General features: G+C 34.4%; 1 protein-coding gene and 1 long non-coding RNA gene across 9 annotated transcripts in view; one reads left to right on the top strand and one right to left on the bottom strand.

Annotated features, from left to right (window-relative positions):
- The window catches only part of LOC148679736 (uncharacterized), an 807,653-nt gene that overhangs the window by 64,601 nt on the left and 726,765 nt on the right, over nt 1–16,287 (top strand). The window lies entirely within an intron of this gene.
- espnlb (espin like b) overlaps nt 1–16,287 on the bottom strand; it is a 59,288-nt gene that overhangs the window by 32,356 nt on the left and 10,645 nt on the right. For 2 of the 8 annotated variants that reach the window (XM_087240743.1, XM_087240747.1), the window contains exons 6-8: nt 3,438–3,548; nt 3,214–3,346; nt 2,992–3,116 (exon numbers count right to left, since the gene is read on the bottom strand). In XM_087240743.1, the coding sequence (XP_087096869.1) occupies nt 2,992–3,116; nt 3,214–3,346; nt 3,438–3,548 (369 nt within the window). Of the gene's footprint in view, nt 1–2,991; nt 3,117–3,213; nt 3,350–3,437; nt 3,549–7,439; nt 7,585–16,287 lie in introns of those variants that run through there. The other 6 variants (XM_087240748.1, XM_087240749.1, XM_087240750.1 and 3 more) reach the window with 6 other exon arrangements.

Here is a 16,287-nt window from a genome sequence, read left to right as displayed (position 1 = left end):
TTCTATTCCAAAGTGCAATTACATGATTTGGTCATTTGTAATAATACTGTGACATATATTTGTCATTAGGTAATATGGCTGAGGGCTAGATCATGAAGTTGCACTATGGGCCAAAAGCAAGAATATTAAGACTTAAAGTCTTAAGAGGAGGGATTATATGAGGTGGATTTTGTGCTCTTTGGAGTGTGAAGTTAATCTATATATTCAGGTTATATGTGTATAATCTGCTTGTAGACTTGCATACCATTAAAACAATTGGACATGGGAAATGGCTTGAGGAAACAACTAGGGGTCATAAAAGAAGGGATGAAAAGAGAGTGGTAAAAGAGCCTGAGGTGTCTCAGGAAACAGATGTCAGAGGTGGAATTTGGGGTTAGGGGAGGGATCTTGTGTAATGTATGGAGAACAAAGGAAAATAATTGTTGTCAAAGTGTATTTAAACAGGCCAGGAGATTAGGGAGGCAGAATTTTTCAGACAGAGATGCTACTGGGGGTCTCCTGAAAGTTCTCCTTTGTTGTCGACAATAAAGTATATTCTTTTGATATTCATAACCTCCAGACTGAGTTTGATTGAGTAAGAGAAAAACCAAGAAAACCACCACATGTCATAGGGGTGCGGGACTCAAAGAGAGGCTCAGATGCGAGTATGCTTGTGAAAACTGAGTCATTTGCGGTGTGCACTGCTCCGCGTGGGTGAACTCCAAATGAGTTCAAGAAAGTGCCCAGGCTGCTTTTATTCATTGAGTGTTCTGTCCCACGCATCTTTTCAGATCCACTCGCTCATGTGAGTGAGTGAGGATGTACTTCTCATGCAAATATCACAAAATGTCGATTATACAGAAGAGGTTTTCTTTTGCTAATTTTTCCATGCAGATTTTTTTGAGCCAATTTCATTTATGGAAGATGAAGACGCTGGACTTTTGCATTTCATACAGGTGTAGTAACGAGCAAACAAAGATAACAAAGCATAAAGGCAAAACATTTCATAGGTAAGATTTCACGTTTTTACGATTTTGTATGTTACAAACTTTTGTGCTCAACAAGTAACGTCATTGATGATAATACAGTCACTTACTGCATTTACCATATGGCTAAGTAGCACCAACTTGCACTAAATTCTAGGCTTATGTTAGTTTTGTTTAATAATCAGCAAACAATGTAAATGAATTATGACAACAAGACACAGCAGGGCCAGAAACTTGTATTATTGTTGGCTAAGTCAAATAACGGCTAGTTGAAGTAAATTAAAAGAGTGCCTAATATCATAAACAGCACCAACGCCTCAATGCGCATATCGTTTACCCTAAATTATCGAATATTACAAATGTTATATACCATTTAGATCAGAAAGGTGGATATGCACATTGAGACGCAGTGAAATTGATGGTTCACAAGAGTTGTTCACAACGGATATTCATTCAAAAAGCGAATTGTTTCCTTTGTTGGAATTAGAAGTGAAAGCAGGAGAGGGGGGGTGTTTCAGGACATGAATTAGATCAAACTCAACACGGAGGAAGGATAACACATTTCCATACACACAAAAACATGCTCTTTATCAGCAATGCCCATCCATCGATATAGAAAAGTGATGTAAAATTATTATATTTGGAATTTTAAATAATATTTGCACACTGACCAACGGGAACACTCCAGATCATAGATATATGTTAACATGCGTATATGGCTCCGGATGGCCAGTCCACTAAAACTTGGTCCCACATTTATTTTAAAGGAGCTCTACCCTGTAGTTTAGAAAACAACAGCGTAGGTGTCATCTAAATATCTATGTGTAAATGCAACTGGAAAAGTTCCCAGTGCATGGTGATAACACCAGTATCAGAAAGACTTTCTTACTTTAGTATTTCTTCAAAGATTCATTGTACACATAACAAACATTTCCGAGTAAAACATACTGTACCCTTAAGTTCAATATTCAGTTTCCACAAGCTTGCACTGAGTACTAATATAGACTTTACATTTTTGATTTAGTTCTACTTTGTGCCTGCACTTACATATGTTATGTAGAAATTATATCCTTTTTTGTGTAGTATCTACTTCATCACATAATTTGTATCAGTAGTGGGATTCCTTCACTTCCTTCAGTAGCAGTGGGTTTCCTTCACTCTGTGTGTAAAACCTATGTGTGCCAATGTTTTCATGCAGAAATCATGATTCGTAAATAATTTATGTTTGTAGGATTCGAAACTAAATTTTAAACCATGTGTTACTCTCCCCAAGGAAGGCTTGCAGCAAAATGTGTAGGAGATTGCCATGTTAGATTAAATTAAAATGAGCCATATCCAACTTTTATCCAAGACCACAGCACGTCATCAATTTATTTTGGGTATCTTGGGTAGATCTCTCTAGCATCTCTACTCTCTACCTCTCTACCATTGCACATTATGCTTTTGTTCCAGCTTCACTCTGTCACTGTTTAAGTCCACTTATGTTCGGCTTGTGCCCCCCACCAGAGCACCACACCAGAAGCATACGGCACCATGGAAACCTTGTGTCTCCGAGGTTAAGCAACAGAGTGAAAATAATGCTTCTTTTGTGTCAGTGTGGTTACCATTATGAATGGTTCTTACGACTATTGTGTATAATTGAGTCACAATATTTGAGTTTACCTGCATTACGTTTTAACAAACACATTGCCATCATGGCAGAAAACAAGAAAGAAAGATGAGAGATGAAGCGCATGTGAAGAACAGATGCTCTTTCTATACATATGTCCTACACGTGCACATTGCATTCAATAATATGCTATAGCAATACTCTTAGGCAGTTTTAAAAGCTTCGCTAATGTTCATTTTCCAACATTTTAAATAAAAGCGTTTGAGAATGGAGGTTGACATACGTTGTTACATCAAAGCTCGGGCTTTTAAAGTGTTTTAGCTATCTACTTTGGAAAAACGTGCACTATAAGAACGTAAAAGTAATTAATATTGTGTGATTTGATATTGACGTTTTCATGTTGATGTTATCGCATACCTGTACATTTGTTTGTCCAGTGAAGACCGCTGTGATTCCTGCTTGTCTCATGGACCTCATGGACTTATGAGATAACATGGCCTCTTCTTCCTCAAGGTGCTTCCTCATGTTGAATGAAGTTACAACTGTAAATCAAACACAGATACACATTTCCTTTGGAATTAAGGAAATCTCACAATCGATCTGTAAAGGTTTCAGATCAACATTGTCATGCACTCATACTTGTAGAGGCCACTTGCATGTGCTGAATGGTTCCAGCTCCAGCTTTCTTAGCCTGCGACAAATCCAATAATGTAGATGAAGTTTCCAGACATGCTGGAGAAGGACGAGGCTGAGGGGAAACTTCATTCACCGGCTGCTAGGAACACCAAAACAGCCCACGCCATTAAGAGCAAGTTTGTCCTGTCATGTTTGCTTGATATCAATTTAGAATTAAAAATTATCACCTTGCAGATTTCCATCTTGCTTTTATGTTTCAAGTCCTCAATGTCCTGGTAGGGGTCGGCTGTGCTAAACAAGGTCCTTTCTTCCTCTATAAGAACAATGTCTGGAGACTGCTGGAGTAAAAAGAGAATGCAGTGTTTTTTTTTTTTTACATCATTTTTTACGTCATTTTTGCATCATACACATTTTTTTTTCACAGTAAGTGATGCAAAATGCAGTGGTTGATCTAGGTATTGCACTTCTGGATCAAAACACCTGCAAATGCAGGTTGCCAGATTGATGTGAGTATGCCTGACTATCGAGCCTAAATGCTGATTTTAATCGTGTTCTAAATAGAAGCAAAGGCAAGCAATAGAAGGATTTTTTTGTCCTAACCAACACCAGAAGTTTATATTTTAGAAATGGCTTCTATTTTTGCAGCTGAACAACAGAAAACTGACAATGATCACCTCAGTTACACCTCATGTGCTTTATTCAGTGTTAAATGCTAATAATGTAAGTTTGAATGACATTTTACGTGACATTTGTTGCCATGCTACTAATAGCAGCAGCAGATAGTTCACCTCAGATCTTGAAAAAAAAACTGTTTTAAATTGAACTTTAGAACTCTGAAATAAATTTAATGATGTTAAAGAGGTTTAATATGTATAAATTAGATTATAAAGCTTACTATTTCACGAGTGAGTGCATATCATGTGCTTCTGAATGGCTGGATTTAAATTTCTGTTGTGTTTCGTCTGGTGCAAACAGCCAAATTGCTCATTCACGAGTTCACACTTGCATTCGTTTAAGTATAAAGTATATTTGGCGTGCTGTCCGGGGGGAGGGCTCTGAGCTCGAGGAGACACCCAAACTCGAGCTACTCCCCTTATCAGGAACAAAGAGGAATCGGTATTCGAGCGAAGTGTCTAGCCCGGCCCCAGAACGCTCCCCCCGGGAATTCGATGCAAGAGGTGAGGTGACGGGGTGGTGGAGGGATGCTAAAGTCGTGAGATGCTGCAGGTAAGACAGCTTTGGTATATATAGGGGTTTGTTCAACACTGATTTGGTAATGGGTTGATTGTCGATGACGTGTTCGATACTGAAAATTCCCGAAATTTGTTTACAAACATCACTCAGTGCAAATCTCGTCTTGTAGCGTGTTGTTAGGGAACACAATGGTGTTGCAATGTAACCTGATCTCCTAATGTTTGAGTTCATAATATTTATATTATTTGCTGATTAATAACCTCATGTAGAAAACTGCCTCTCATTTTGGAGTCTGCTACTCTCCACCAGCATTACAGTCATGCATACTTTGAGAGCCTTTCCGAATGAATGAATGAATGAAATAAACGATTTTGCACCAAGGCAACAAGGGGTGCTGAAATATAATTGGCTAAAATGGCATTGGGGGGTTAAATCAGGGGTACTCAAACTTTTCAACCCGTGACCCCTAAAATAACAACTCCAGTGACTCGCAACCCCCACTATGCTCGGAGGGGGTTATGAGCATACAACTATTGCACACAATGGTGCACTACAGCAATAAGAACTATATAAACATAAGCATATTGGCAACACAAAAAGTGCAACAGTCTTACCACCATATCTTTTTTATAATCATTATTCATTTGTTTAATTTATTATTAGCTTCACTTAATGAGAATAGTGAGCACAATGTTATGTTACAAAACTATTCTTGCTTTAATATTAAAGGCACTTGGAGATCATCCTCCTTGTTCAGTCGTAGCCATAAATATGTGAGTGCCATAAAGGTGTCAAAGTTTCATATTATACAAAATTAATCTGCTGCAACTAACGCTATTGCTGTGATGTTAATCTAGCATAATAACCCCAGGGGTTGCAAATAACATATAATAATTGATAAAATGATCATTCTAATAGTTTAATAAAATATGTGAGATTTTTGGAAATCACCAAGCGACCCCCGCTCATTGTCTCGCGACCCCCAGGGAGTCCCGAACCCCTTCTTTGAGAACCACTGGGTTAAATGACCAAACCAAAGACAGATGTTTCAGCACATAACACAGACATTTTCAAAGCAGAATATCTGACTTTAGCATTGCTTTTTTTAGACAAACAAGAATGTTCACTTAGCACGTTTCTTTATTATCTGCAAACATACAGTATTAATGTATTTTTATGCTTAAGAAGAGGCTCTTTTAAAGTACCATGTACACCCTGATCTGTTTTGAAGCCCCCTGTGAGGTGAAAAAAGTCATGAGAAAAGTGAAAGAGGAGCTCCGACTGTTTAGTATAGCAGACCTCCCAGTTAGTTAGCAAAGGAAAACTGCCTATAGAGTTCAGTCATCTGATCGGACGGTTCAAATGACCCATACCTGCAACTGCAGTGATTGACTTCTCTTATAGCCACTTGTGGACTCTGATCTTGCTTTCAAAGTTAGCTGACTATCGATTGTAAAATTTACTGTTTTATAGGTAATCTTGTTCTGCTGGTTTAATGTGTGGTCGTAAGAAAGTAGCAGTTAAAAATGCATTAATTTATAATAAATGAAAAAATGCTGGGTTCCACACAATTTCGACATGTTGTTCCAACACAAATTGATTAAATTAACTTAATCATTCATTCATTTATTCATTTTTTTTGTTTTCTGGTTAGTCCATTTATTAATTAGGGGTCGCCACAGCGGAATGAACCGCCAAGTTAACATAATCTTTTTTTTTTTTACAAATTTCAGTGGACCAAACATAAAACATTTAAATAAGTCGTTTGAACAAGCAGGAAAATAAAAAAAAATTGACTGATTAAATAGTTAACAAGTATAGATACAATATTTTATTCAAAATAAATGCTGTTCTTTGGAACTTTCTCCTGATTAATGAATCCTGAAAATATGCACACATGGACAGAGGGAAAAAAAAGATAAAGTGTGAAGGTACTGTAGCAAATGTGTATAAATTTATATGATTTCATTTGTATAAAACCATGAACATTTTTAAAGGAGGCGTGCCTCCAAACTCCTGCCCTAAACCTACTCCTCATTGGGGATATGTAAATCATACTAAAGAATATGAATGAAATGGTAGAAATTAATACAACTAAAAAAATTACCTAAAAGCAACTAAATCAAAAGTTTAGATTGGTATAACCATATTATAACAATATTTGGTGGAATAACCCAGAATATTTTATTTGTTTTTCTGACCAGTTGGCATGTTTGAGAAAAACAAACACTGTTAATGAAAATGTATTTGATATCTAGAAGAAATGTCATCAGACCTTTATAAAACACTACAAATGTTAATATTTAACTCAAACACATACTAAGCTGTCCAGCAAATCCTGAAAAATTTTAAGCAGTCTTGTAATTTTATCCATGGCGTTGTTAAATACAAAACAAGTAACCATATGTTATAGATTACACATTAGCTTCACTGTTAAAAGTTTCCTGTAGAATCTACAGTAACTTCCTGGCAGCAGTTCACCAGTAACTTACTTTAAATCAGTTGCTACAGCTGCATTTATCTTGTTGTATATGTATTTGCAGAATTGCACGTATACATTTACTGTAAAATAAACAATAATTTTCACAATGCAACTTTAAAATACTAATAGATATTTTTGTAATTTACAAAAACAGTGTTTTAATATGTGTAATAAATGTATAATAAAAATGACATGACCAGATGTTTTAGCTTTTCTTTTTTCATGAGAAACTTTCTCTCTAATTTTCACTATTAAACAAAAACTTATTTTTATATTCTCAAAATTTTAATCCAACATTCATTTTAGATCTTCTAACAATAATTACAGAGAATGACCATGAAAAAGCGTGTAGAAGCAAAACTTGCTATAGTTCACTTTTTAGCCATCCTACAAATTTGACATCATGCAGCAAAGTCATGAAAAGCTCCACAATTACCACAAACAAAGAACGGTTCTTACATAACAGCTGACTCTCAATGATTTTTTTTAAATAGAAAAAAACAGATAAACAATGCTTATGTTATGTTATTGTAAGCAATCTGAAATAACTTACAGTCGTCCGGTCAGGTTTTCAGAAGTGAGTGTAAAATGAGAGCAGGCAGAATCACATCCGTGCTCCAGCCATCAGTGCCAAAAGCTTAAGTCACACTAACTGTCAGCTCAGACAGGAGGTCTTCATAGTAAAGTATGAATAATTCACTATTAGGATTAGGTGAACTGTTGTTTTTTTACAACTTTAAAGGTCTGAACGCTGCCACATGTTACTCAGCACACATTTAAACCTGTGTGTGCATGTTTGTGACGAACACAAACTTAAAGTGCTGAGCAGTAACTGCGCAAGTAATTTTACTTCACTGCTGTACTTAATTACATATTTTAAGTATCTGTACACAGTAAAAATGCTGGCTTCCACACAATTGATTTGTGTTGGGACATGGTGAAGGAAAGTTAACTTTTTTTTTTTTTTTTTACAAATTTAAGTGAACTGAACATAAAGAATAAAGCTGTCGGAAAATAGCTCAAGAATTGTCTTGTTTCAGCTCATTTTAGTTTGAACAAACAAAAAACGTCATGTTTAAGAGTGTACTTTTGCAGAGTATTGTTATTATTTTAGGAAACTTTTACTTCACAGCATTCCAAAATAAAATATTGTACCTTTCAACTTTATGAATAGAGTAAAAAGTTATTTTGAAGGGGAGAAATAGGTGTCTAATTCATGAAAAAAACTAATTGGATAAGTTAACCTGTTAAAATGATTCACAAATTGCACTGAACAATTCATTTATAAATTAGACTTATATCTGTGAATGAGTTAACAGCTTATTGATTCAAATGAGTCTCCAGGAAATGATTAACTGATTCAAATAATGTATTATTTATAAACGTGATGTTTGTGCAAAACTTATGGAAGCGTACGTTCGACCCTTCCCACACAAAGGTTGCAAGAAACAAACCAGAAGTGAGAATGTGCACAGCTGTTAGACTTAACTAGTAAACATATTTAACTTAAAGATTGGGTTAACTATTTCCCAGAGATGGATTGCAGCTGGAAGGGCATCCACTGCGTAAAACATATGGATAAGTTGGTGGTTCATTCCGCTGTGGCAACCCCTGATTAATAAAAGGACTGAGCTGAAAAGAAAATGAATGAATTAATAAATGAATTGGGTTAATTAAACAACTTTGAATCATCTTGTGAGCCATAATCATTAATAAATAAATCACAATTTATTCTGGCTATGTTCACATCTATATTTTATAAAATAAATCCCAATTCAGAGTGAGTCTTAGAGTAAAAAAACTAACGTATTCAAATGATCTATTGAGAGTGAGTCTCCAGTAATTGATTCACTGATTTTACAAGCTTTATTCACTTCATGTTTCTACTGGAGAAACTGTTTTGAGGTATCTGTAGAGTAGTCTTACCCAAGTGCTTAATTTGCGTTATTCGTACACAACTGCAAATTAATATAATGAAATGTTTCTATAATATAATGACAGATACGACAGGAATTACTTTCATTGTACATTGTCCCCATTTTTCAAAAGGCTCATCAATCATGCAGAAGTTTTTTTAGTTCAAGAGTTCACACTTAGCTGATGATTGATTATAAACCTTGTTTGGCATGCTGTCCCGAGAGAGAGCCCTAAGCTCATAAGATCCTCGAGCCTGGGGCTCCCACCCGTTTGCAAGGCGAGAGGGGAGTTTGAGCTCAGGTAGATCTTAAGAACTCCCCTGCTAGCAGCTATGAACAGATAGTGATTGCTCTTAAAAGATAACTACTTACTAGGAGCATGTCTGTGGTGCCGATTTGGATGAGTCAGTTAACTTAAGTTGCATGTTTTTTGACAGTGGAAGGAAACCAGGGAACCCGGGGGATACCCCCGTGAGGACGGGGAGAACGTGAAAACTCTGTATAGAAACATTGGCTGGCTTGGTAAGGACTAGAACTAGTTATGTTCTTGCTGTGAGGCAACAGTGCTAACCACTTGGCCACCGTGCCACCCATCTAGGAAAGGAGGAGGATTTGGGGTGGAAGGGGGTATTTTTCAAAACGAAAATGGCTGTCATATGGAACTTAGGGTGTTTATAGTGGCCTAGGAATCGTCTGATCGGTGAATCATAAATTGAATAATGCAAGTAATGCCAGTAATCATAAGCACGTCATCCTCTCAAAATTAGTTTATTAATAAACTTCACAAAGTAAAACTGCACTACTTCCTATGTGGGTTGTGTTTAGGGGTTCGGGTAGACAAATATATTTTGTGTAGTATAAAACAAGTGAAAAACCTATGAAATGTCCTCACAGTTCACACACAAAAAACTGTGTGTGCGTTTTAGTTACTAAATGTCTTGTAATGTTGTTAGAGAACGATTTTAATTCCACTGAGGGGCAAAGATCACAGAACAGGGCTTGATGGCAAATCGATATGGTGTGTGAACAGACAGTTCTAATTTCTGAGGCGTCACATTAGTTTTAAAGCGTAACTAATTTGCTGTTACCCAAATTTAAATGAGCTGCACTTAACTCCTCAGTGTCACGGGTACCAGAAGCGAGCGAGGAACGCAGAGGTCAACACACATCACTTACACACACCATTACGTATGCAGGACCAACAGATCCGATCACACTTCACGCACATTCTGTTTGTTGTTATGTAATACAGCTAAACTGCCTCATCCAATCTTTTCATTTGCTAGCATTTCATGTTGAATTTACAATATTATATTCATTCATTCGTTTTCTTTTCGGCTTAGTCCCTTTATTAATCTGGGGTCACCACAGTGGAATGAACCGACAACTTATTCAGCATATGTTTTATGCAGCAGATGCCCTTCCAGCTGCTGATCCATCACTGGGAAACATCCATACACACTCATTTACACACATACAGCCAATTCACCTATACCACATGTCTTAGGTCTTGAGGGGGAAACCGGAGCACCCGGAGGAAACCCACGCCAACAAGGGGAGAACAAAGAAATGCCAACTGACCCAGCCGAGGCTCGAACCAGTGACCTTCTTGCTGTGAGTTGATTGTGCTACCCACTGCACCACCATGACACGCACATTATTATATATTATATTATTTTATAATATTATCATTACATATAATTGTCATTAGTCTGCTTTTATCTTCGATCACGGTATGCATTTACCGTAGTATGGTTTCAATATGCTTCTGTGATGTCAAAACATTATTCCCATCCAGGATTGAATACATTTTTCACCAAAATCTTGTAATGATGATGGGAGATGGAGTCGGACCACACAAAGTCTTCTCCAGCACATCCCAAAGATTCTCAATAGGGTTCAGGTGTGGACTCTGTGGTGGCCAATCCATATGTAAAAATGATCTCTCATGCTCCCTGAAATACTCTTGACAAATATATTCTAATGACACTCAGAGTATGTAATCTTGGCCGTGCCATTAGGGAAGCAAAAAATGTATGGATTGACCTGGTCATTCAGTATATTTAGTAAGTCAGCTGAACTCATATTTGGGGGACATAACATTGCTGAATCTAGATCAGTTGCAGCATCCGCAATCACAGCACTGGCCCCACAGGCTTGTATGACAGGCATTACAGATGATCTGTGATCACTTCATCACAGCAAATTGAAGCCTTTTGTTTTTTTTATGTGGTTTTCTTAAGGCTTACACAGATGTTTTGTCTCAATCCCTTGGACAATAATGCATTGGACAGGTCTTAACACAGTTTTAGTGGTTTTTAGCAATCTCCTTAGCTTGCTTGATGCATGCGAGTAATTTGATCCTTTTGAAACATCTTTTTTATGACCACAAGAAGTTCAGAAATGGTTGTTTAGGAAATGAGAAGCTATTCTCTGCATCAGTTAGGGTTAAATAACTTGTTTCCACATGAAAAATAATAATCCATCATGCAGTAATAATCCAATGGAGGCCTGTTACCTATTCGCTTGGTTAAATACAGGTGGTGTTATATTATATTATATTATATTATATTATATTATATTATATTATATTATATTATATTATATTATATTATATTATATTATATTATATTATATTATATTATATTATATTATATATTTGTTTAATTATATTTGTTTAATTAGAAAAAGCCCCCTTATTCATTTATTTCTGAAACTTGTTGTTGATTTTTCAAATATGCATATTAAAACTGCCAGTTCTAGTTTGCATTAAGTCTGCCCTTTCCTTTATTAGTTTTCTGTGCTGCTAATTAAACTGATCTTATGTAATTACTCCTCCAGTAAACAATAATTATTGTCAAGATCCCCGCAGCACAGCACACACTCTCCTTAGGGGAGACCTGACACACACAAAACCAGCTGTCAGATCTGATCACAAACAAACCGAACTTCAACACACACAGACTGAACAGCGATTCTCTCTCTCAGTGACTTCGTACTGGATTAACTGAGCACAACCGAGTAAAACGGCCACTGACTGCGATTATGTGCCTCTGTCACCTGAGTCAGGGGATCTTGTATCCTTTTGGCCCCTGGGGCTCTGGAGCTCACACTGAGAGGGCCGCGAGTGATAGTTGATCGGCTCTTCATGAGCCAACCAGACAGTACTTAGTGTCTTGCTAATTAGCTTGTCCCAGCATAACGTTTTAATACGCTTTTGTAGTTATGCTATCAAAAGAAAGGATGACGCTTGCATACTTTCCACTTCATTTATTAAACAGTGACGTATGTGATGCCCCTCTAGTGATGGAGGGACAGAAAAAAGTGAGCGCTAAAATACTTCTCTAATATTAGTACACTTGCTAAATATGAGCCAAGACAGTGAACGGGAAAAAAAAAAAGTTTTCATTGTTTAACCTAAATTGTTTTGTTTATTTATAGATATTTAAATGTAATAAAGTATATATATATTATATATATATATATATATATATATATATATATATATATATATATATATATATATATATATATATATATATATATATATATATATATATATATATATATATATATATATATATATATATATATACATACACACTTTATTACAATATATCTTTTATTACATTTAATTATCTATAAATAAACAAAACAATTCAAATATATATATATATATATATATATATATATATATATATATATATATATATATATATATATATATAGGCAAATTTCTAATCAGCCAATCACATGGCAGCATTTAGGCTTGTGGGTTATTTAAGTGATTTTGAACGTGGCATTATTGTTGGTGCCAGATCTACTGGGATTTTCCGTCACAAACATCTCTACACTCTAAGAAAAAAAGGTACACGGTAGTACAAATAATGTTCCTTGGGGAACAGTTTTGAACCTTTGTAAAAGTTGTACCTTATATGGTACAGAAAATAACTCTTATGATACTGTTCTGTACCTTTTATGGTACAACTAAAACGAAAGTACACAATTGTTCTCATATAAAAAGTACATAAGTGTCGGACAACTCCTCCTTTATTACAATATCTATGAAAATAAATGTGACTGAAAAGGCAAAGTGATTTTATGAGTAATTTCCATATTAAAACATGAATCATCATTTAACAGTATAAAAAGAAACATATAAACATTATCAATTAAGTTCTATATTACAATAATACAAACAAATTGTAAAAAATAAAACTATAGTTATTGTAAACTAAGCATTTAAGGCATTTTAATTAAATGTTTGGTAAGCATTTTTAACGATGTTACTGTAGGTACAAAGTGTCTTGTCACTGTGTTGTTACCTTTATGGATCAGATTTGTATTTTTGATGAAGGCACAATATTGTATCTGCAGGTTTTAAAAAAACAAAGGTTCGTTTGATTTCCCATGGTGCAAATTATGTCCTTAGAGGTACAAACAGCAATGATACAAATTTGTTTCTTTGTCTTAAAGTAGAATTCTGTTCCATAAAAAAGGTTCTACCCCAGAGACAAGGGTTTGTACCTTCTTTGGTACAACATTGTACCATTTTTTTCAGAGAGAATCATCTCATAAAGCGCAAATCATCTCAGGTTTCTTGAACATGACATTGAGTTTACTTTACTTAAATGGCCTCCACAGTTGCCAGATCTCAATCCAATAGAGCACCTTTGGGATGTGGTGAAACGGGAGATTTGCATCTGACAAATCTGCAGCAACTGCGTGATGCTATCATGTCAATATGGACCAAAATCTCTGAGGAATATTTCCAGAACCTTTTTGAATTTGTGCCTCGAAGGATAAAGGCAGTTCTGAAGGCAAAAGAGGGTTCAGCCTGGCTCGAATAAAGTCGTAAAAAAGTGGCTGGTGAGCGCATATATACTGCTGTATATAAATAAACAGAATAATAAATAATATAATAATAATATATTAAATGATAAACAGACAGTATATATAGATATACTATGTAAAAACTGTTATTTTTAAATGTGAATAATCATAAATAAACAATCCCCAGCAATAGCTAAATTTCTAATTAATAACAAAACACGTGCAAACACAACAAATAAAAAAAATCTAAACAAATATTTGTTTAATATATAACAGTTATTGGCATCGTTATGAATCCTTACTCGTATTCAGTATTGTACACCTATTACCAGTGAGACTCCTGCTTTGCATTCTCCACACCACCAGAGGGAGCTATCACCCGAATTTTCTGGTACAATTAAGACTACAGTCACATACCTGGACTGATTACACACCCAGTTGCAGCACATTACTGACTCACATATAAAAACCACACACAGACAGAGTCAGCACCATGTTTTGATTCGCCACAGTGATCATTACTGAGCAATTTATCTTTTGGTTATTTTTGTATTTTAACCTGTGTTAAACTGTCTGATTGTTTGCTTCCTAGCCCGACACCTTTGCCTGTTTTTTGGATGTTGATATCTGCTGCCTGCCTTAACCTTTCGATGTACTAAGATTTATGATTCTGATATCAGCCTGATATCATACTTGTAGTTGGAAATAAAGTTAATGAATCCTTACTCCTCTGACTTTTCATCACATCATGAGAATAGAACAGAAAATTGTTCAGATCTCATTTAAATATTGAACGTAAGTATGAGAAAACACATTTTCTAAAGTCACTCAGTCATTCATTACCATGTTTCTATTAATGCTGGGTTACTTTAAAAAGTTATTAATTACTACTTAAATATTTCAAATTGTATTTTTATTATTTTTCTAATTACTTTGTCTGAAAACTAACTTAATTACTTGACTCAACACTTCAAAAATGAAATGTCAACACATAGACAATATAGCCTAAGTGAAACTTTTAATTTCTTAAATTAGAGTAAAACATAGCGTTTTAGCTTAATTTAAACAGCTGCTGCTAAACACTTCAAAAAAGTTAAACATTGTATGAATCAAAACACAAAACAAAACGTTTTAAATGACACTATATTGAAATATTTTGATAACAATTTACAGTAAGGTTGTATTAGTTATTTAATGCAGTAGTTAACATGATCTAATGGTGAACAGTGACTTTGTTCAGCACTGCATAATCATTGTAATGTTTACTCATATTCTAATCCATCTTCACAGTAAAAGCTTAATTAGTTAATGTTGCTTGCACAATAATTTTGCTTGTTACTTGCACAAAGGCTACACCAAGGGCGTTGCTAGACATAAAGCTCTACTGGGGAGCAGTACCTCCTCAAAAAAACTGTGTGTGTGTGTGTGTATATATATATATATATATATATATATATATATATATATATATATATATATATATATATATATATATATATATACACGCAGAAAAAGTTGCCGATTCATTCCGCTGTGGCAACACCTGATATATGAGGGACTAAGCCGAAGGAAAATGAATGAATACAAGTACCCATATATATATATATATATATATATATATATATATATATATATATATATATATATATATATATATATATATATATATATATATATATATATATACCTTTGAAAATACATTTTCATTTATCTATGATTTATTTTAAACTGTCATGTCGTTTTTATTTCATTTTAGTTTAAATTTTTGATAGTTTTAATTTGTTCAGCCTTTTTTTGCAATAAAAATATTTCTAATAATTCTAACAGTAATTATTCAAATAATTCTAATGATTATATATTTATTTTTTAAACAACTAAATTAATAAACAAAATACAAATAAATAAATATGAATTATTCAAGTAAATACAGTATTGCAATAAATAAAAATGCACTTATGTAACTTAATAGAAAATTTTTGCAACTAAATAATATCTTTTTTTCAACAGTATAAATTGAGACTTTACATAAGAAAACAGACTCTTACTAGGATATTTAATGGTCCATGGCATCTAAACAATGTAAATCCTCTGTCTTGAACAACAATAACCGAATATTAAGAATTAAAAAAAGATTGACATCATCAAAACCTTATTAGGCACTTGTGACCCTCATCAAAATCTCAGTCCAACCACAAAACCGAATTATGCAAACCTGGATTATCACACCACACACACTGACCTGTGCTGTATTATATATATTCTAAAACAAAAAACATATATATTTATAAATAAATGGCAGGACTAGGACTATAGTTATAGTATACAATTATTATTCAAAAATAAATAACAGAAAATAATCCTAAATGTAATAAATATATTAATGTATTTGACAATGGATTATATCACACGACTTAACAATCTGTTAAGCAATACTAAATCTTTGTTAATGTACAGTAAACTTACAAATATAGTAACATGTTAATTAATGCACTAATTAACATGAACAAATAACAAACTCAGGTTCACCACACAATCCAGTCATTGTTCATTATTTGTTCTTGTAACTTTCTTCAAAAGAACAAATAATCATGTGTAAACACGTTTACCCTCAGCAGACGTGTATCAAATTATATTTAGTTATAATCACTGAGG

The sequence above is a fragment of the Danio rerio genome, chromosome 2 (genome assembly GCF_052040795.2).
Source record: "Danio rerio strain M-AB ecotype USA chromosome 2, GRCz13ab, whole genome shotgun sequence".
Taxonomy (NCBI): domain Eukaryota; kingdom Metazoa; phylum Chordata; class Actinopteri; order Cypriniformes; family Danionidae; genus Danio; species Danio rerio.
Note: the sequence above shows the minus strand (reverse complement) of the source record. Positions and strands in the feature narration are given on the sequence as shown.